This window comes from Pleurodeles waltl, chromosome 9, assembly GCF_031143425.1.
Source record: "Pleurodeles waltl isolate 20211129_DDA chromosome 9, aPleWal1.hap1.20221129, whole genome shotgun sequence".
In the NCBI taxonomy this organism is placed as follows: Eukaryota; Metazoa; Chordata; class Amphibia; order Caudata; family Salamandridae; genus Pleurodeles; species Pleurodeles waltl.
Genome location: NC_090448.1, coordinates 1,057,860,642 through 1,057,884,085, shown reverse-complemented (window position 1 = coordinate 1,057,884,085; position 23,444 = coordinate 1,057,860,642). Strand labels below are relative to the sequence as shown.

The 23,444-nt window shown below is 46.5% G+C and overlaps 1 protein-coding gene across 1 annotated transcript in view; it reads right to left on the bottom strand.

The window, feature by feature from the left end:
* The window catches only part of NEMF (nuclear export mediator factor), a 273,128-nt gene extending 250,823 nt beyond the window's left edge, over window positions 1-22,305 (bottom strand). Inside the window, exon 1 of the mRNA XM_069208695.1 lies at window positions 22,125-22,305. Coding sequence (XP_069064796.1) covers window positions 22,125-22,183 — 59 coding nt within the window. The 5' untranslated portion in view covers window positions 22,184-22,305. The remainder of the gene's footprint in view (window positions 1-22,124) is intronic.
* Window positions 22,306-23,444: the final 1,139 nt, after the last annotated feature.

The window sequence follows — 23,444 nt, the reverse complement described above, 5'->3', positions numbered from 1 at the left end:
AGCTTGGGGAGAGTGGAATATTGTCTTGCATTGGTTCCACTAACAACAAATAATACAGAAATAATTGAATGATTTGATACAACTTAGACGCATACGGATGGTGCTATTTACTAAGTGCCACCATGAGAAACACCAACTCCACCAATTAAGATGGCTCCAGTTTTTGCACAAACTGCTTCTGGATATTTTGCCGACATCAATGATGACGTCTCAGACTCATTCGCCTCTTCGACTTCAGAACTATCAAAAACACGTAAGCTGATAAACTGGCTTAAAGTAACTTATTTCATTCTTCCATGGAACTATCTGTGGCTTTCTTTGACTGTACCAGCCTTCCTGTTTTAGATTGGGTTTGTCATCACTTTCTTTTTGCTAATACATGGTCACTTTCTTCCTGAACAATTAACAGTTGAACTGGTGGATGAGTTCTTAACACCACATTATTCTTCTCACAAGGTCCGCAGAGAGTTGTCCTTTGTGAACATTTCCGCTATTCCAATTCCTGATGGGATTGTTTGGGATAAAGTAACTTTTGATATATACGGCCCTACGGAGGTCTTTCAAATACCATATGTGTTTAAACTTTCAATGAACGATATAATAATACCCGGAGTTGTTTCTGATGATTGGGATGTTGATTCTATGACGACTGAATTGCAGTATTTTACTGTAGTTGAAAATGAAGATGTTGATCAATCTAAAGAGAATTAGTGTGATATGTTTTGCTATAATTATTATGGGCACCATTTCATCCACAGAGCCAGCAGCCCAAATACTGTTTTTAATTATACAAAATGGGAACATTGTACAACTCCCCCACAAGTGAGTTCTAAAACGTATGCTGAAAAGTTTACATATTTTTCTGGGAATTATGTTAAAAATGCTGAGTCATATTATTTTAAATTGCCACAGAAAACATACGCATATTATTGACAAATACAAAATTTATATACTCTGATTCCTTTGTTTCCCGGTTGACTATATATGGCTATGAATATTGGCTGAAGTCGATTGACTTTAAAAGTGTGTGGGGAACTAGACATTGGCAAATATGGGGGAAGGAGGCTTTATTTAGAGTATGCCTGATACCTATTCAAATTATATTTTTAAATGAAACGTAACAACAAACAAGTTGTTTAGGCTTAGCAAAGATCAAAGAATTAAACACGCCCAGTATACCTGCCCCTGCAAAATTTTATAAATGGCAAAAATATATAAATGCAACTAAATATCAGCTCAATGAATGGGTCCAGAATGGCACATTTAATGTTTCATTGACACGTCCTGGAGGGTGGTTATTGTGGCCAATAGATACCAATGGGTGTCACAAACGTTTTATTAACTCCTCAGGGGGGTTTAGAACAAGTAGGCCGGACCCTCGCTATATATCGTCCGAACATGCAGGTACAGTAACGACATACAGTGTAGGTAAACTAAGCCAGCAATGGTTAAATAATTCTTCACTAGATGCGGTTAGAGAACACCTCAGTCTCCTGTCTAATAACTCTGACTTACAGGTCTTCCTGTTAGGCCCCAGAAAACAATGCAGAAAACGCTTCCTATATGAAGTATATAATGAAATTTGGAAGCTTTCACAACAAGAAGCTGCTGCCCGGTTAAGGCAAATCGACCAGGAAAATTTAAAAAAAGGCATTAGCTGTTGTAGATAATGGGATTAATACCCTGCCCAACCGGATATACACCTTAAATAACATAGGTGGTCATTACAACCCTGGCGGTCGGTGTTAAAGCGGCGGTAAGACCGCCAACAGGCCGGCGGTAAAAAATTAGCAATTACGACCGTGGCGGAAACCGCCAACAAAGACAGCCACTTTAACACTCCGACCGCCACGGCGGTACAAACAAACAGCGCAGCGGTCACCGCCAACAGACAGACGGGAGACAATGTACCGCCCACACTATTATGACAGGCCAATCCGCCACCTTTTCCGGGGCGGATTCACCGCGGATAAAAACACGGCGGAAACAGGAATCCCGAAGGAAAAACGCTCACCTATACACACCTCACGAGGAACAAGGACGCCATGGACCTGGAACTCCAAATTCTACCTGCAATAGTCTTCCTGCTCCTCTACCAGGAGCACGAACGCCGGCGGCGAAGACCACGGTGAGTACTGCACCTACGACACAGGGGGGGGGGGGGGAGGCAAAAAACAGGGACACACACACGCAACACCCCCACCCTCACCCACTACAACACAAACACTAATGCATATCAATACATCAGTTACACCCCCCAAACCCACCGGAAGAATGCAAAGAGAATAGAAAATGAGTGTAACCATTGTAATATATTAAAAGCAAGTAGGCAGAAACATATATATACACCATTGACAAAATATATACCAAGCATAAAAGTCCAGGTAGTGCACTAAGAAAGTTCGTGGAACACTGGGACCACACGGTATGGGCGAGGCCCACACAAGATACCCGACCATGACGGAGAGAACACTGCAGGGGTATCAGAGAGTAATTAAACAGGCACCTCAGGGGGAGGGAAAGAGGGGGCACCTCAGCCGCTTGAGCGCACAACGCCAAATCCACGAGGGGGCCACATGCCCACTATTCCATCCTGGGGAGTGCAAAGCCACAGTCTCTCAAGTCTCTCCAGTGGGTGGTTTGCCCACTGTGCAATCCTGGGGAGTGCAAAGCCACAGTCTCTCAAGTCTCTACAGTGGGTGGTTTGCCCACTGTGCAATCCTGGGGAGTACAAAGCCACAGTCACTCAAGTCTCTACAGTGGGTGATTTGCCCACTGTGCAATCCTGGGGAGTGCAAAGCCACAGTCTATCAAGGCTCTACAGTGGGTGGTTTGCCCACTGTTCAATCCTGGGGAGTGCAAAGCCACAGTCTCTCAAGTCTCTACAGTGGGTGGGTTGTCCACTGACATGTCCTGGGGAGTGCAAAGCCACAGTCTCACAAGTGGATAACAGTCTCCACTGGTTCTGGAGGGGGCATGGTGCCCAGAGTGCTTCATCCTGCTAAGGACAGAGGTAGTGGATGCTTTTCTCCACTGGTTCTGGAGGGGGCATGGTGCCCAGAGTGCTTCATCCTGCTAAGGACAGAGGTAGTGGATGACAGTCTCCACTGGTTCTGGAGGGGGCATGGTGCCCAGAGTGCATCATTCACCCCGTGACGGACTCAGTTGCGTCAGTACCCTTGCCGCTCATGGGCCAGCGGTGCTTGAGATGGCGGTGCCCTGTTCAGCGGTGCTTGAGATGGTGGTGCCCTGTTCAGCGGTGCTTGAGATGGTTGTGCACTGTTCAGCGGTGCATGAGTTGGCGGTGCCCTGCTCAGCGGTGCTTGAGTTGGCGGTGCCCTGTGCAGCGGTGCTTGAGTTGGCGGTGCCCTGTGCAGCGGTGCTTGAGACGGCGGTGCCCTGTGCAGCGGTGCCCTGTGCAGCGGTGCTTCACACGGCGGTGCCCTGTGCAGCGGTGCTTGAGACGGCGGCATGGTGCCCAGAGTGCATCATTCACCCCGTGACGGACTCAGTTGCGTCAGTGCCCTTGCCGCTCATGGGCCAGCGGTGCTTGAGATGGCGGTGCCCTGTTCAGCGGTGCTTGAGATGGTGGTGCCCTGTTCAGCGGTGCTTGAGATGGTGGTGCCCTGTTCAGCGGTGCTTGAGATGGTGGTGCACTGTTCAGCGGTGCTTGAGTTGGCGGTGCCCTGCTCAGCGGTGCTTGAGTTGGCGGTGCCCTGTGCAGCGGTGCTTGAGACGGCGGTGCCCTGTGCAGCGGTGCCCTGTGCAGCGGTGCTTGACACGGCGGTGCCCTGTGCAGCGGTGCTCGAGACGGCGGTCTCCATTGCAGGGTCTCAGCTGCTGGCGGTCCTTCATGGCCCAGCAGGGCTTTTGCTGGCGGTCCTTCATGGCCCAGCGGGGCTAGTGCTGGCGGTGGCCTCCTGGGCAGGTGGGCTGGTGCTGGCGGTGGCCTCCTGGGCAGGTGGGCTGGTGCTGGCGGTGGCCTCCTGGGCAGGTGGGCTGGTGCTGGCGGTGGCCTCCTGGGCAGGTGGGCTGGTGCTGGCGGTGGCCTCCTGGGCAGGTGGGCTAGTGCTGGCGGTCCTGTCCTGGGCAGCTGGGCTTGTGCTGGAGGTGGGCTCCGGGGCATCGGGGATGATGGCGGTCTTCTCCGCCGTGCTGCTCTTCCCAGACTTGCAGGGTTTCTTGTGGCCCTTCCCCACCTTGGAAGGTGTCACAGCTGACTCCACACTCCCCTGGGAGCAGCTTCGGTGGCTGGAGTCTTCCCCCTCTCCCGCCGGGCACTGGCCAACTTCTGATGCTTCACAGGTGGGGGACTGTCTGTGCTGTGGCTCCGTGCCACACTGGCTGCCCTGGTGGACGGTGCACTCCAGATTCTGGTGACTACAGGTCCCTGAGGTGCTAGTTCGGGACCTAGGAGACGGACGGGGTGGGGGAGGTGTGGGAAAGAGGTCAAGGGTGGGCAGGAAAAGTTTTTTGGGCACACTGGGACGGGTAGCTGGAGGGGGTATGGGAGTGGAGGAAGAAGTGGTGGTTGTAGGAGGTGTACGTTTGCTGACTTTGGGTGAATGTGCATGCGATGGAGGCTGTCGTGAGGTGGATGGCTGTTGGGTGGGTGTGTGCCTGCGTTTGTGTATCGTGGGAGGGGGCGTCACAAACACACTGGGAGAGGACACAGGGGACGTGTGAATGGTAGTGGGGGTGGTGACTGCACGTGAGCGGGGTGTGGTGGTGGGTGTGCTGGAGAGGGATGTAATGGCTGTAGAGGTAGTGCATGCAGGTGTGAGTGTAGACGAGACTGGGAGGGAGGAGGAGGGGGACACAATGGAGGCAGTGGATGTTGGAGTGTCTGCATGTGTGTGATGCTTGCGTGAGTGCCTGTGGGATGTGTGGTGCTTATGTTTGCCAGAGCTTCCCTTGTGTGTTGACGTGTGTGCATGCTGGTCTGTAGGTGTGCTTGGGATAGGCTGAGGTACAGGGGATTGGGTCTGGGTGGAGGAAGTTGGAGGGGGGAGGCTAGAGACGGGGGCAATGGCTGCCATCACTGCTGAGGCCAGAGTCTGAAAAGCTCCCTGAAGGGCCGCCTGACCAGAATGAATGCCATCCAGGAATGCATTTGTTTGTTGCAACTGCCTCTCTACACCCTGGATGGCATTCAAAATGGTAGACTGCCCAACAGTGAGGGACCTGAGGAGGTCAATGGCCTCCTCACTGAGGGCAGCAGAGGTGACTGGGGCAGGGCCTGAGGTGCCTGGGGCGAAGGTGATGCCCACCCTCCTGGGTGAGTGGGCACGGGGCAAAGGCTGAGGGGCTTCTGGGAGGGCGGTGCTGGTAGGGGGGGGGTGGCGGCTGTACCTGTAGATGCGGGGGCACAGATGTTGCCGCCACCACAAGGGAGCTCCCATCAGAGGACGAGTCCGTGTCGCTGGTGTCAGCTCCTGTCCCCGCCGTGGAGCTCCCCTCGCCCTCCATCCCACTGGTGAACTCTGAGTCCGTAGTCTCGCCCTCCAGGGCCATGTGGGATGCAGCTCCCTCGTGCTCCGGTGCCAATGCTTCTCCGCCTGATGATGCTAATTCACACAAGAAACGGGAGTCCACAAAAAGGGGGGGACGACAGAAGAAAGACATGTTGAGTGCATGCATTACCGCTACCGTTGGCGGACACGACAGACACAGAAGCCCCCTGCACTACGCTGCGCTCTTGGGGTCCACTGTTCAATTCCTGGGGAATGGCCTACAAGGCTATGGACGACATCTGCACACATAGCTGACACAGGGGCATGACTAGGTGTACTTGGCACTCTACAGAGGTGGGGTGGGGTGCCACATGGCCTGCCTTACGGAGGGGCCTTGCCTACGGAACTCGCCCTGGCCTAGGGAAACCCACAGCCCACCTCCCCCACCCAGACACCTCCACTGCACGCAAAGTCAGCAGAATGAGAGTGTACTCACCCCCTTGTGGCTGCTGTGATGCCCTCAAGCGCCCATCCAACTCTGGGTAGGCCACCGCCAGGATCCTGAACATCGGGGGGGTCATGGTGCGACGGGCACCCCTCCCACGTTGGGAGGCCATCCCCAGCTGAGCCTCCGCTGTCTTCTTGCTCCAGCGGCGAATGTCCTCCCATTTTTTACGGCAGTGTGTGCTCCGTCTGTGGTAGACCCCCAGGGTCCGGACGTCCTTGGCGATGGCACGCCAAATATCTTTTTTCTGGTGGGCGCTGACCTACATGAAATGTACAGGGGAAAAAGAGAAGTTATTACCAACTGCACCGTCAAACTGATTGGCCCCCATCCCTACCCTTGCCATGTCTTTCATGCACGCAGCACTCTCCCCCTTCCTTCTTACATCCAGCCCTCTACACACATGCATAGCCCATACAACATGCTCCCTGTGTACTTACCTGTTTGTCTGGAGGACTGTAGAGTAGCGTGTACTGGGGGAGGACCCCATCCACAAGCTTCTCGAACTCCTCCGATGTGAAAGCAGGGGCCCTTTCCCCAGACACTCAAGCCATTGTCTCTTCCAGACCGAGGTCACAGCAGCACTTGCAGTGTAGGTCCTCTCCTGTCGAAGATCAGGTATCGAGTGATTGAACAGATAGAAAATGGCGGTCACGTCCGCGGCGGTGCGTACCGTCAACGCCGGCGTACATCGTCATTGGCTCCTGGGACCCATAGGGTCCAATGTTAACCAATGCAGTATTGCGCCGCGGACTGCGACCGCCTACCGCAACGGTGTACAACGCCAGCGCAGTTACCTCACATCCCATTGTCCCACTTTACAGGTCAGGCAGCCGCCATTTCAGGCGCCCACATGGCTTCATTTTCAACTGCATCACACATACCTAGGCCCAGACTCTACACACATACAGGTAATCTTTTGTGTATGAATGGTGTTCTGTGTAAACTGTGGGTACGTACCTGAGTTGTTTGACTCTGTGCTCGCTGTTGTCCTTCATAGGCACCGTCCGCTGGGACATGTGAGGAGATGGCGGCATCCTCCGGTGTACCGACGGTTGGTGGATCTGTCAACAATGGAGGAGCGACATGTAATTATCACATACAGGCTTGACCGTGCCACAATCCAAGAACTGTGTACCCAGTTGGAGCCAGACCTGATGTCAGCAATCCGCCATCCCACAGGAATCCCCCCCTCAAGTGCAGGTGCTGTCAGTGCTCCATTTCCTTGCAAGTGGGTCTTTTCAAACAACAGTGGCCATAGCATCAGGGATGTCCCAGCCTATGTTTTCCAACGTATTGTCCAGAGTGTTGTCTGCCCTTCTGAAACACATGCAGAGCTACATCGTTTTTCCTCAGGTGGTGGATTTGCCTACAGTGAAAGGTGATTTCTATGCCCTGGGACACATCCCCAACATCATAGGTGCCACTGATGGGACCCATATGGCTTTGGTCCCCCCTCACAGGAGTGAACAGGTGTACAGAAACCGGAAGAGTTATCATTCGATGAATGTACAGATGGTATGTTTGGCAGACCAGTACATCTCCCATGTGAATGCCATGTTCCCTGGCTCAGTGCATGACGCCTACATCCTGCAGAATAGCAGCATCCCTTATGTGATGGGTCAACTCCAGAGGCACTGTGTGTGGCTATTAGGTGAGCACCTGGAAGCAAGTCAGTGGGAATGGTTGTCTGGGTCTGGGGATATCCCTCCAGGTTAGTGCATGTCTAACAGTTGTCCCTCACCATTTGCAGGTGACTCTGGTTACCCCAACCTGTCATGGCTACTGACCCCAGTGAGGAATCCCAGGACAAGGGCAGAGGAACGCTACAATGAGGCCCATGGGCGAACTAGGAGGGTGATCGAGCGGACCTTCGGCCTCCTGAAGGCCAGGTTCAGGTGCCTCCATATGACAGGTGGATCCCTATTCTACTCACCAAAGAAGGTGTGCCAGATCATCGTGACCTGCTGTATGCTTCACAACTTGGCTTTGCAACGACAGGTGCCTTTTCTGCAGGAGGATGGTCCAGATGGCGGTATTGTGGCAGCTGTGGAGCCTGTGGACAGTGAAGACGAGGAAGCAGAGGAAGAAGACATGAACAACAGGGACTCAGTGATCCAGCAATATTTCCAGTGAGACACAGGTAAGAGTACAGACCTGCCTACTACATGTACTTTAACACTACTACCTCTCTACTGTCTGTCCTTTTCGCCCAGTGTATGGTCACTGAGTTGTCACTTTCCCTTACGATTTCACAGATGTGGGTCCCAATGTGTGACATCTGCTTAGATTCCTCATGGACTAGAGCTGTGTGACATAGGTATGTTGACATTACAATCGAAAGAGCATTTTGTCACTCTAATTGCTAATACACTATTTCGAAATCACAAACAGACTCCAGATTATTTTGTGCTTTAAGTGTGGTTTTTTAAGTGCTCAATATTGGAGGGGGTAGTGAAATGGTGATGGGTGATGGCGGAGGAATGTCCATGGCAGAGTCCATTCTATTAGTCTTGCATGTGCATTGCCCATATAGGCATAGGAAGTGGAGCTGGGACAGTTTAAGTATGGACAGGGTGACAAAGTGGGACAGTAGGATGACAATCAGGGTGGTCTCATTTCTTGGCGGGGGTCTTGGCATCGTTCTGTCTTTGTCCTGGTTCTCAGGGACCATTTGCGGGGTGGTTCTCCCTCTGCAGGGGGTGGGGTACTGGTGTGGTGGTCCTGTGGCGGGGCGTCCTGTCCACTAGCGCCGGCGGAGGTGGTGGGCAGTTCATCGTCCATGCTAGTGTCAGGGGCCCCTTGTAGTGACACAGTGTCCCTCCTGGTGTTGAGTACTTCCTTCAGCACCCCTACGATGGTGCCCAGGGTGGTGCTGATGGTTTTGAGTTGCTCCCTGAAGCCCTTATACTGTTTCTCCTGTTGGCACTGGGTCTACTGAAACTTGGCCAGTACCGTTGCCATCATCTCCTAGGAGTGGTGGTAGGCTCCCATGATGGAGGAGAGGGCCTCGTGGAGAGTGGGTTCCCTTGGCCTGTCCTCCCCCTGTCGCACAGCAGCCCTCCCAGTTCCCCTGTGTTCCTGGGCCTCCGTCCCCTGGACCGTGTGCCCACTGCCCCCAGGTCCCTGTTGTTGTTGGGGTGGTGGGTTATCCTGGGTTCCCTGTAGTGGTGGACACACAGCTGATTGATGTGTCCTGGGAACGGAGGTATGGGCCTGCTGGGTGGGTGCTGTGCTGGTGTTTCCAGAGGGGGAAGGTCTGTGGTGGCCTGTGACTGGGTGAGGGGAACCGACTGTCCTGAGGTCCCCGATGGGCCAGGCTGGTCATCTAGATCCAGTTGGACAGAGGTGCTGTCATCACTGTGGGCCTCTTCTGTTGGTGGTCTGGACATGTGTGGACCCTCCTGTCCGGTGACGTTGGGTAGTGGTCCTTCAGGTGTATAAAAGGATGGTTATTACATCTGTGTGCGTCATGGTTTGCAATGGGTGGGTGATCGTGTACCCCGGTGCTTGCATTCCTGTGTGGGACCTTGTGTGATGATGGTTTAGGTGGTTGTATGGGTATGTGCAGTGGGCATGCTTTAGGGATGTGTGTCCATGCTTTGTTGTTGCATGCAGGGCTTGGTGTTGGGATGGGTGGTTTGTGATGTTGGGACCAGAGTCCATTCCTCCACCTACTCCTGAGAGGCCCTCAGGATGCAGAATCGCCAAGACCCGCTCCTCCCATGTTGTTAGTTGTGGGGGTCTGCCACCAGTCCGCTAAACCGCCAGGTGGTGTCTTGAGACCACGGAACGCACCTTCCCCCGTAGGTCGTTCCACCTCTTCCTGTTTTCCTCCCGATTTCTTGGGTGCTGTCCCACTGCGTTGACCCTGTACACTATTCTTCGCCATAGCTCCATCTTCCTTGCTATTGAGGTGTGCTGCACCCGTGATCCGAATAGCTGTGGCTCTACCCGGACGATTTCCTCCACTGTGACACTGAGCTCCTCCTCCGAGAACCTGGGGTGTCTTTGCCATGCCATGGGGTGGTGTAGGTGATGTGTGGGGTGGAGTGTGTGGTGATAAGTGTGCTGATATGTAGTGGTGTGTTGTGTGAGGTGCGTGGAAGTTCTGTGGGTGATGGTGTTGTGTGCCTGTGGATGCTGTTGTTCTTGCTGGTGCTGTCTCTCTCTGGCCTTCTTTTGGAATTTTTTGTCGTAGGGGTTTGTGGGTGATGTGGGTGTGTGTTTTATATTGTAATGGGTGTGTGGGAGTGGTGTGTGTATGTGTACCAGGTGTGTGTATTTCGAATTGTCCAATGTGGCTGTGTTTTGTAAGAGTGTGTGTATTTTGAGCGCAGTGGTGTGTACCGCCAATGGAATACCGCGGTTGAAAGACCGCCACGTGGATTCGTGTGTCATGATAGTGTGGGCGTTTTCTGTTGGCGTGACGGTGGAGGTTTTGTTTTCGCCAGTTTATCACTGACGTTTGGTGTGGCGGACTTGTGTGGGTGTCTGAATTTTGGCGGATTCCGAAATGTGGGTCATAATAGCTGTGGTGGAATTCCACGGCCGTGGCGGTGTGTTGGCGGTCTTCTGCACGGCGGTAAGCGGCTTTTACCGCTAATGTCGTAAAGAGGGCCATAGTCTCTTCTGCTATAGACATTATACAAACAGATATGTCTTCTTTACACCATGGACAGAGTCAGCTAAGGTCCATCATGCAGTTGGGTTGGACACTTCAAACACTGAAGGCGGGTCGCGTTCCCTGGCAACCTGTCAGCGCAAGGGAAATATTTTCTTCTTTTAATTTGACGCAACAACAACAACCTCTAATGGCTAAGAAAGAAGTGACTTATGTCATGCTAAACATCAAGAAATTAGAAAAGTTGCCTTTTACTGTGGCTGAAATACCATCTGCGGAGTGGTTAATATACTGGGTCATTAATCTGCCTATTTCCACTCTACAATTCACCTCCTTTAAGGCTGTTGGTTCTGGTTTCATTCACACCTTCTCCTCTATATTCGGTTTAATACCATCAGCCATTCACTCAATTTTCTCCAGTATTTTCGGGTGATTTCCAATAACTTTGGCTATAATAGCTGGAGTACTGCCGTTGCTACTTTTCATGTGCAATGGCTGTCCCGCCGCAACAAGGAGTAATGAAAGCGCTCCCATCAGTGCAGCTGTGTCGTCAACGCATGATGCAGTATTTTGGAGCAACACTCCTGGAGCAATTGGAGTGTGACTGGTCTCTATCATTCAGACCGGTTTTACATAGTGTGCAGCCCGTGTTTCGGTGCCTCTGGTGCTCTTTTGAACATACACTGGAAGTTTGCCTTTCTACGCAGCGCTTTCTTTCATTGGATGCTGATCCAAAAATAAGCATGGGGAGCCTGGCCAGCTCTCTTGCATGTTTTTGACATAGGCGAAGTACAGCCAGTGTTTAATTTCTTAACAGAGGGAGGGGGTTTTCTAGAAATCTTTCTTTGTGCTTGTTTTAAGGGATAAAAGATGGAGCACCTTGTCACGAAGTCTGCGGAGCAGACGTGCTGCCCAGGATCTAACTTGTGATCCCAGTTGGGTCTCCTGTCTTGGCTGATCAAGGGTTCTCCAGTCTGGCTGGCAAGGATGATGAAGAAAACCCCATTAGTGATGCATTTTAAATCTTCATTATTTAGCTTATGTATATATACACTGTTGATGCACTGCATGTTTCTTTCTGCGTTTGCTCAACTGCTGTGATTATTCTTGCATATACACACGTTTTACTTCATTTGAGTTATATGCTTATTTTCATATATTTGTGGGCCTTTAATTTGATATCTGGGAAGTGCCTTAATACATGTATTACTCAGATTAAGAGTGGTGCATTCTTTTGCATTGTTTTCTCTTAGTTTGAACAAAAGCAATACAGGTGAGTAGTCACCCACTTCAACTAATACACCAATTTTGTATGTACTGCCACTCCATGAACTTTGTTCACAGATCACAGTTATGTCTAGTTGGCCTATGAAATCCATTTTCAGTCAAGCCAAAATCTGTGCTAAATAACAGTACCTGACCTCTTTTCTCCACACATGTTCTGGGTGCCTAGTAATGGAGTGATCTAATCAACAAAATCTATTCCTCCTTTCCCTGCAATACATACAGACCACTTAGTATTCGCCCCCCTAACTACCATACAAAAGCCAGCGATGAATTACTGAGAAGACGAGCTCACTTGGTGTAGACTGGCATTTCAAACTTGAAGGTTGCTTACACTTCGAATGCCCCAGGAGCTTTGTGCCAGTACTCCTCAAAGGAGAATGTATGCTGGTCCACTCAAGCAACTGGTCTTCAAGAAGAAGCAGCTCTGTTTCGCTAGCCCACAAAAATGCAGACCTGGCTAGGTAACTGTGTTTCTGTTTACCATGAGTCTGATGGAACAAGTCTAAGATTTTAAGAAACACTGTTGTTGTGACCTGTCCAGAAGGACAATGAAAAAAGTTATGAGAGACACCCAGTAGTGACAGGGGCCTTGTATTCTAGTGGCAAAATCGACACCAAAAATCTCTGTAACATCAGCACTGTTGTAGCTTTGCAGAAAGCATTTTATGCTCCAAGTATAGTGAGCCTGCATCATCACGGCACATCCTAAACTATTTCCGTCTATGTAAGATCCTGCACCAACCGGTTTCCAGCCCAAGAGGAAAAACTGTTTTGGTTTTCTTCTTCACCCTATGCCATACATGTCCAAATTGCTGTAGCTACCTGAAAAACCCCTCCAACCAATATAGGGTTACCATATTGCACTTTAAAGTTGTGTTAAGACCCTGTGCCCTCTCTTACTTCCCGCTTGTTCAATCCCATTTCTTAGCCTACCCACCTAATTCCCATTTGTCTAAGCCTTTCCTCTTCTGCTCCGATGTCCAATTAGCTCTCTTGCTCCCATTAAGTCCCACTTTGTTCCTCCTACTGTCAACCATATATTGCCTGCTTTTAGTATCTCTTCCAGTTCCTACCTGTGTTCCTTTTGTCATCTTCTTATCTGGAGGCCCTCTGTTCTCCTTCTACCTACTTCCTATGTTCTTCCTCTCCCTTCAATTTCTTATCTCCGGCTCCCCTGTTCTGAATTTCTATGGTATTTCTCCTGCTTGCATCTCCCTCTCTCGCCCACTTTAATCTCCCTGTCCTTAGTCACACAAACATCTGCACTTCACTACAACTTATTATGGGACCTGAATAGCCCCAGAAAACATAGGATCATCTTCACTTCAGATGCTATTCGCAAGTCATTCGACATGCAATTTTCTGCACATGTGTAACAAAAAGGTGCTTCCTAATGAACTAGTGTGCTCTGGGAGCTTGTCCAAATCCAGCACGAATACTCTTACTTCCAGAATGCTGATGCCCTAAACTACCTGGAACAGTAAATTGTCTCCCCTTTATTTGTTCGCAGAGACCTGGACAATTACGAGTGGAACCCTAATGAGTCTGTAACACTTGAAACAAAGACTCATAAGAGAATCCCCACAAAGGATCTTGATTTTGGGGACATTTTAGGCATATTCTCATCCACCTATGCTCAACCAACTGAACCATTTTTCTTTGAAACCAGCCACTCCCCCAAAAAACTAGGGCACATGGCAGACATTTCATAGTGAACTGGATATGTTGTACCTCTATGGCTGACGTCCTTCCATGAATAAGCCTTCTCTCGTAGGAGATCTTAGACCCAAGGACACCAGATTCAGTTGAGAACTGTTGCTTACCTCCACCACCCAAAAAAGCTTTTTTGTTAGGCCCCCATGCTGTTTGTTCTACAGTGTCATACAGAGCATGTGTTATAATTATATTTGGTATGAGGGTACAAATCAGGGGTACATGCGGGTGGAAGTCGTCCACCCACTCTTTTCACAGCGTGATTACCGTCTGCCCTGCCAAAAAGCTGGGACCCAGTAAAATATGGTGAATTTGTCCTAGTGTAGCAAGACACTTTCAGCAGCACCTGCATATAGTATGCTTTCGTTTGTTCTGAGCAGCAATGTGCAGGAGAGTTCTTTCTTATTTTAAACTCCTGCTGGTCCAGGACAAATGTCGACATCGAGGCCGTGTTTTTTTTTTATTATCCTGGCTGGAGCTGCCTGAAGTCTTACCATTAGCTGTAATGGAGGACATAAAGGCACACAGCTTGTTATCAGTTCACAGGTATTTAAGAGATGCAAGGTTTTCACTTTGTTCAGTCCCTGTATATATAAGATATTCATGCACCGTAAGAATGTCTTATTTGTTGGTCTGTCTCAGTATTTACACAAATAACAAATCAAATACCACTTATTTGCTTTGTTTCTTTTATAGCACTACTCATCCCAATGCAGGGTATCTGAACGCTTTACAGCATACATAAAATGATACACTGACAATAAATGATATGTGTGTAAATCATTCTACATGATGGGTTACATACTATAGTGAGAGCTGGAAGGTGTAGGAGTCACATATCCTTCATAGCTCCCTCTGCTATGATATAAGGATTACAACCTGTGAACTGCAAGTTACGAAAGAATCTGTATGTTAAAAGCAGTAACCCACTTATCTATCTAGATGAAATAAAAATCTGTCATCTGCATATTACATGATGTGCTTTGCAGGAGACACATTAACCCTCAATGCTACCTTGAGTCAAAACTGGGATTAAGCAAAGTATAGATCTCTCCGGCAAATGTGTTAACATCCAGAGTTATTTTACCATTATTATTATTCCCTGAGATTTACTGGACACACAAAGCTCTCTGCAGCAGCTGCTTTGACCCCATAAGATATTTTAAAATACAGACTTTGCAACTAATTAAGCATAACTGATTTACTGCCACGTTTTTACTTGCTGCCAATTTCTTTCTTGCAGAGTTTTTAAGAAATAAATGTATAAATTGAGGCTCAGATTTTGTCAGGGTTGCGTAACTTTTTTGGCACAACCTCAATGCAAAACATCACTTGTTAAATCTTGCAATGCTCTCAAATGGGGTTGTGATAGAACTGCTAAACATATGTCTGAGGTGTTAAAATCTGATGCCACTTCCTGTGAGGTCATGAGTTGTGATGGTAAGTGCGATGTCACACGTTATGATATCAGGTGCCATGATGTCAACTGCAAACTGCCTAACTTTGGTTAGCCCCCCCGGCTCACTTCTTTTTTTAGGACTTGTGAGCTGTTTGGTATAACATATCAGCCTCTGAAAACAATAGAACCTTTTGTTTTTTGGGGAAGTTACTTTCTTCAAAGATATGGCTTCCACTCTGCATTTTTTTATAGTTTTTTTTTCAGTCTACAAATAACAGACTGAAAAAACAACATGAGTTGGCAAAGCAAATAGGTCTTGCTAATGTTTGTCTGTAAAACTATTGCATAATAAAAGTAAAAGTCAACTACCTTTCAAAATATTGGCGGAGAAGCAAACATGTTTTTGTATTTCAAAACTGCACATTGAATTCTTTGCTTTTTAATCTTTATAAATAGCATGGTTTATGTTTCAAATACTTTTCACTCAGGAAACTCTGAGCAGAAGTTGAAAAATAAGAAGTGTCAGAATGTAAAAGGAAATACTTGCCAAGCCCTAATTTTCTTGCCACAAGATTCGACCACTTGGTATTCAGAAGCAGACCAGGGAGTAGATACAAGAAATGTCAGGGTAGATACACTTTCTGCCTCAGACGCCAGCTGACTGATTTCAGCTGATGACCCTACCCCGAAGTCATAAAAGCCTTTGTGTGCCAAAACCCGTGCTTTCATGTAATATGTGGAATGCACAACATAAAACAAAAAAAAATCCTTCCAGTCTGCGTTCTAGCCATACCTCAGCAAAAATATCACTGTTTTGCTTTTATAGGTAAGATGGGAGGAGTGGGGAGCAAAACAGTGAGGGGAGTTGTGATATTCGAGAGCGGGAAAGAGAGCAAAAAAACACATGCACTGTCATGAAGAACTGAATGTGAAAAGTGGTTCTCTAAAAATGAACACTGGAAAGAAGCAATTCAACCAATCAAAAGGATGGTAAAGAGGCTATACTCCATGGGAGGGACAAACACAAGAAGAGAAGAAAAAACACTGAATAAGAAGCAAGGAAATAAGAGTGACAATAAGGCCAAGGAATGGTAAGCAATGAGTGGGCTGGACGTCTACGGTAAATCCACAAAAGATATTTAGCAACTGGATAGCTTGAGTTGTGTTCTAGGCAAGAACTAACAAGCATTTGCAATGCAATAGGTTTCGTATTTACTTGGGTTGGAGCTATTGGCATTGCAAATGCATAAGTGGTCTTTTTTGCCACATTAATTGGTCAGTCCTGCTACATATTTTGGCCCTTTCTGCCACATGATTCCAGTGGCCCTGCATATAACTAAAGGGCTAGTAGGCCTACTGGAATATTTTTTTAAACAAGGCCCTTAAAACACAAACTACTCCCAGGTGCTAAACATATTTACTTTGCAGTTGGTACAGGTGACATTGCCTGCGGGGCAATGAATGAATAATTGTACTCTAAGTATGCATGCTTACTGGATCATTGTCCCTTTACTGCATTATGGGGAGTCGAACAAAATGCCCATGATTTTTCACACACTTTAGGAGAGCCACCTCACATGATATTAATGACCCTCAGTCAGTCTTGAACTGAAATATTAGTTATAAAATATTGACCACTATGTAGCATAATCAACTGCAGGGGTGTGGAATTTATTAAAATATCTACTTGTCCAGGGGACAGGTTGCTTCTCAAATCTACTTGTCCTGTAAAACGATCTACTTGTCCCTTTGGTGCCATGTAGTGTGGCGACAAATTATGGCAGCAATCTCATTATGTAAGAGCTCTGATAATAGCCTCTTTGATTATGCCAGGGCTACTACCATAATAGGGCTTGAATACTTGCAGTTTCAATCCCTACTGTAGCAATTTCCTTATTTTGCTACCTTTTTGCAGATCTGCATACTGGGGCTGGAGGAAGCAGTAAGCAATAGTTCCAGGCTGGAATGCCTTTGAGTCTGCAAACCTACTAACCTGCATGTTTTAAAGATTTTCACCAGCTGCTCTCTAATATTTTCCCATAATAAGAAAGGTTGGACATTTACTCCTGACAATGGCAGAATTAGAACTTCTTCCAGAGTTGGGAAGAAAGTGGCCGGGGGGAAAATGAACTTGCAGATGTTCAATAGATTTTCACATGAGCAAATCTACACATGTGTATTTAGCCATGCTAAAATACAGTTCACAAATATTTTATAGGGGTACGACATATACCATGGGTGCACTTTTGTGACTTTCTGAATTTGGGGCCACATGTAGGTAGGTTCAGATTTGCGACCCGCAAATTGCGAGTCAGAGCGACTTGCAATTTGCGAGTCGCAAATCCCAAATGTAGGATGGTGTCCCTGACACCATCTGTGATTCGCAAGGGCTTCGCAAATACCCACCTAGTGAATAATCATGAGGTGGGTCGCAATTTGCGACCCCCTTGCGAATAGCGCCCCTCACAGGGATGGTGGCCTGCTGGAGACAGCAGACCACCATGTCTGTGACTGCTTCCTTAAAGGAAAACAAGATGCATTACAAAAACGAAAAATTAAACGTTTTCGTTTCATTTTTTTTTTTAGAGCAGGCAGTGGTCCGCAGGACCACTGCCTGCTCTGAAAAAATGTTTACAGTGACATTCACAATGGGGAAGGGGTCCCGTGGGGACCCCTTCCCTTTTGCAAAAGTTAGCACCCATTTCAAATGGGTGCAAACTGCGATTGATTTGCGCCTGCGTTCGCGGTCACAAAACAATCCTACATTGCACTGCGAGTCACAATTAGGAAGGGAACACCCCTTCCTAATTGCGAGTCGCAAACCTGTTTTGCGATTCAGTAACCAGGTTACTGAATCGCAAAACTGGGTTTGTGCATCGCAATGTGCTTTTTGCACGTCGCAAACAGCGAAAGTCGCTGTTTGTGACATGCAAAAAGCTATCTACATGTGGGTCTTGGTCCCTAATTAGGTCTAGTGTTAACATAGACATTTTGTTTAATAAAAACTTCTATTTCTGTCTTTTGACTGGCTTTACTGTGAGTGATTGCATTCTGCTCTTCCACAAGGAGCATATTGGCACACAAAGTAGTTTTGTTCAGTGTCAGGAACTACAGTGGCAATCAGTAACGAAACTGGAGGGTGCCCCTTTGCAAACAACATGGAGGAGCCCCCTCTCCAGACTCACTCAGGACAGGTGCTGTGCTGAAGGGGCTCCCTGGAGGGCGGCTGCGGGGCCTTTATTATGCCACTGGTGGCAACGTATGCTTTTATATACAGTGTATGTTTTTTTTTTTGCCAGTGTTTGTTACAATGTTGAGTGCCTGGTAGCTCCCACAACAATAAAGTGTTACAAAAGCCATGTCAAAACAAGACACGCATTGATGAACCTAAAAGACTAATAAAAATATGTCAGATCAGTTGGCTTTGTCAGTGTTTGTTTATTTTCATGCTTCCCATATTAGTGTTGAAAATGGTTACACTGATTTTCCATTAGAAATATTTTTGGGAAATACTAGCATGCATCAACACATTTTACTAAATGACACTTCATTTGCATCTAATCAGAGCATTCTGGGAGCATTATACTTAGCCTCATAGCCTAAAGTTTTCAAACATGTGTATACATGTTTTGTTTTTGTACTGGAACCAACGTCAGTAGTGAAGTGTGACCTTAAAACATTTATTTACAGCACTCACCCTAATAATGAAGGCTTTCAAATAATGAACCATAAATACAAGTTCGAACAGCATTATCTTTTGGAAACACATTACCTCAACTGCAGAGTTCCACTCTCTGTAAACAGGCAGCCAAAGGGTTTGTGCTGCAGAGGGTTAGGCCTACTTGTCTCAAGGACAAAGTAAACCTAAAAACTTGTTGCCCTGGACCCCAAACAAGATGTCCCGGGCGTCGGGTGATAGGAATTCCACATCCCTGCAACTGTAAACTCTCTTCAAGGTTGGTTTTATTAATACACGCACACACAGTTCAAGTTTCACTGACTCAAATGTGTGTAGTTCATCTAGTGAGGTTCCTGCTTTGTATTTGCAGCTTTTATCACATTATAAAAATAAAACTACAAGTCCCAGAATGCAAAGCTGAAACATAAACTAAAAGAGCGAATCATGCATCGAACTAGGGATCTCGACAACTCTACTAATACTACTCCAAGAGTTGGTTTCCAGCTCGTATCCCGTTATAAAAATAAAACACAAGGCCCAGAATGAATATGTGTGCTGCAAAGAACATGTACTAAGAAGATTAGAGTGCACATAATGTAAAAATGGCAAAATAACTCTGGCGATTAATGTTCTTTTTGGGGAGAGAATGCACTTTTGTCTAGTTGAAGTTTGGACTCATTATTAGGTAGTGTAGAGGGTTAGTATTCTTTCTGAAGAGAGAATGTACTTTTGGCTAGTGGAAGCTTAACCTCATTATACGATAGCGCAGAGGGTTAATGGGCCTGCTGCAAAGAACGTGTGCTAGGCAAATAACAAAGTGCAAATAAAGTAAAAGTGTCCAAAAAAAAAACTCTGGCGATTCATGTTCTTTCTGGAGAGAGAATGTACTTTAGTCTAGTGGAAGCTTTGAGTCATCATAAGGTAGATAGAGCACATGGTTAATATTCCTGCTGCAAAGAACGTGTACTAAGAATATCAGAGTGCATATAATGTGAAAACAATACCAACGATCGAGTGCGCGCTCTGAGTGCTGTGATGGCCATGGCAGCCAAGAGAACGTACTTTTGTCTAGTGGAAGCTTAGAGTCATCATAAGGTAGCGCACAGGGCTATTGTGCCTTCGGCAAAGAACGTGTACTAGCAAATCAAAAAGTGCATGTAATGTAAAAATGTCAAAATAACTCTGGCGATTTAGGTTCTTTGTGGAGAGAGAACGCAGTTTTGTCTAGTGGAAGCTTGGAGTCATCATAAGGTAGCTCACAGGGTTAATGTGCCTGCTACAAATAACATGTACTAGGCACATCACAAAGTGCATGTAATGTAAACATGTCAAAATAACTCTGGCGATTTATGTTCTTTCTGGAGAGAGAATATACATTTGTCTCATGGAAGCTTAGAGACATCATAAGGTACCGCAGAGAGTTAATATGCCTGCTGCAAAGAACATGTACTAAGCAGATCAGAGTGCATATGATGTAAAAACGATACTGCCGATCAAGTTAGCGCTCTGACCGCCATGGCAGCCAAGCGAATGTACTTTTGCCTAGTGGAAGCTTGGAGTCATCATAAGGTAGAGCACAGGGTTAATGTGTCTGCTGCACAGAACGTGTACTAGGCAAATCACAAAGTGCATGTAACGTAAAAATGTTAAAATAACTCTGGCGATTTAGGTTCTTTCTGGACAGAGAACATACTTTTTTTCTAGTGGAAGCTTAGAGTCACTATAAGGTAGCGCACAGTGTTAATGTGCCTGCTGCAAAGAACATGTACTAGGCAAATCACAAAGTGCATGTAATGTGAAAATGTCAAAAAATTCTGCCAATTTATGGTCTTTCTGGAGAGAGAACGTACTTTTGTTTAGTGGAAGTTTGGAGTCTTCATAAGGCAGCACACAGGGTTAATATCCCTGTTGCAAAGAACGTGTACTAAGCAGATCAGAGTGCATATAATGTAAAAATGATACAACCTATAGAGTTCCTGCTGAGCGCTGTGAGCGCCATTACAGCCAAGACAATGTACATTTGTCTAGTGTAAGCTTGGAGTCATCATAAGGTAGTGCACAGGGCTAATGTGCCTGCTGCAAATAAAGTATACTAGGCAAATCACAAAGTACATGTAATCTAAAAATGCCAAAATAACTCTGGCGATTTAGGGTTCTTTCTAGAGAGAGAACTTATTTTTGTCTAGTGGAAGCTTGGAGTCATCATAAGGTAGTACACAGGGTTAATATGTCTGCTGCAAAGCACGTGTACTAGGCAAAGTACATGTAATGTAAAAATGTCAAAATAACTCTGTCAATTTATGTTCTTTCTGGAGAGAAAACATACTTTTGTCTAGTGGAAGCTTAGAGTCATTATAAGGTAGCTCACAGGGTTAATATGCCTGCTGCAAAGAACATGTACTAAGCAGATCGGAGTGCATATAATGTAAAAATTATACCGCAGATCGAGTTTGCGCTCTGGGTGTTGTGAGCACCATGGTAGCCAAGAGAACGTACTTTTGTCTAGTGGTAGCGCACAGGGTTAATGTGCCTGCTGCAAAGAATGTGTACTAAGCAAATCACAAATTGGTTTCAGTTCACATTCTGAGTGCCATGGCAGCCACGGAGCGCAAAAAAAAGTAGTTCGCCCAGGGTGAAGTATATCAGCAATCGTGTAATTAACAATGTAATGTAATGGAACAGGGTCGGTGCCCAAAGCCGTAACCAAGCCGCCCCAAGGAGGACAAACGTTAAGGATTTACCAATTACATCAAGTGATTTTTGAACGGCAAGCCTACGGATGAATTAAAGTTATAGGCGTTAAGGTGGGAAACATGAGACCTCTAGCTGGACAGCAATTCTGATATAAACATTTTGTGGCTCAGTAACTATAAATCATCAAACACAGTACAATCTTATTTTGCAGCTTATGACATTTCTTCTCTGACTCCACTGGGCACATAGTGCAATGTTCCATTTCTGGGCTTTTCTTTTACAGATCATAGTATTCAGGTGTGTTAAATCAATTGTATGAACGGGAGGGAACCAAGACTACAACTCCGAAAATGCTCCCAGTGTTTTAACGAAAACACAAAAATGCCCTACTATGTTGTTGGTTACAAAGATCTCCTTAGGGTCTGTGATATAGTTTAAAGTTTATTTTGGTGGTTCATGCTACAGTTTCTATAATTTTGGGGACCACAGCAGATTCACAAGTCTTAGTTAGCTTCTAGTACCGGCATCTTTCTTTACTTAATTCCCACCTGAGCACTCCACTGGTTCGGAGGCAGGGAAGACATAACAAAACTGATGCTTCTAATGGGTCTTGAAGGCTATGATCATTTTCTTCCTCTGCTTACGTTGGGGCAGGTAAGACTCTGACTTCTACTGATTATCGCGGCTCGCAATGAACACTCCTGCTCTTTCGAATAGACACTACAGAGCCATTTCAAGACGATGCCACCTGCATTCAGTTTTCTCTGTACCTGTCATTGAGCTCCGCGATGACAGCTCTGATGTCGATAGTACTGAACCTGCCCTTCATGATCTCTCAGCGCTGGCAGTCCAGAGATCCTCTTCTCAACGACACTCACTGCTTGGAACATCACACTGAGTCCACCGTGGGCCAAGCGTTGGCGTTGCAGTCATGCTAGCTTGCGTCAAAGTAATGGGACTAGGCGGAAGGGAAATAACATGTAGTGCAAGATTTCTCACTGTGCACTGCTTTAATTCCGGAAGAAAAGTAAAAAAAAATTCACATTTTATACGAGCTAACTGTATTCTCAAATAATTGCTACCGGATCCAACGATCATATTTGGACATGTGGTTATATTCGTGTTTCCCAGTGCTTTATTAGAATAGTGAGCAAACGTTATCTGAAATAAATCACTATTATTTCATTACTTTATTCATATTTTAATAACCACCAAAAATATATGTGTTTAGCTTACTGGGAAAAGTACACCTCAACATGGCCGCCACAGTTACTCGTAACTGGTGTCGTGCTAGGAACATACCTACTTAGTCTTTCTACCAGTTCCACAAGTTTAATTTCCTGCGTGACGGCCCTTGTAGTGCTTCTTTTATTTCTAGTATCTTTCATCTTTTCGCGGTCGTTTAAGTTTGTTCGGTAGTTGTTCCCGATTACCGCGGAACTCGTTCCGCCTGTAACTAACTTTAATGTGATGCAACGTTGTGTGTTTGCAAGTGCATTTATTTCCCCTTGAAATATATATTTCCTTGCACGGATAGAGGCGGATGCCAAAGCTACGTTTTGTTGAATAACTTGTGAATTTTGTTTTTCTTAGCCCTTCAACGTTAATTTCAACGAACTGTTATTTTTTTGGGGACGTACTAAAAGGATCATTTAGTATGATGGGCTGCAGTTTTTGTCAATTATATACCAGTGGAAGGGCATTTGAACCCCTTGGTGGGTAAGCCCTTTTCAACTAGAATGCGAAGCGCTTTTTTGTGCTTGGTGGTGTACTCGCACTTATGCCTTCAGAACCCCCCCCCCTCCCCCAAATAAGGGATCCACGCCAAGTTTGCGTCCTTTTTTCACAACTTTCTGGGTATTCGAAAGGTATCCAAAGTTTTGTGGATTCCACTGGATTTAACCGCGAAAGTAGCTAAAAAAGAACAGCGAAATTTTGTTGTTGGGTTTTAAAAACTTTTGCGAAAAGTTGCGGGGGTGAGCTGTGCTTTGTTTTCTAAAAGTGTTATTAGCAGAAAGTTTGCTGTTCTTGGACCACCAACTTTCAGGAACAAGTACATTTGTTATGTTTTTTTACTAGATTTAGCATTT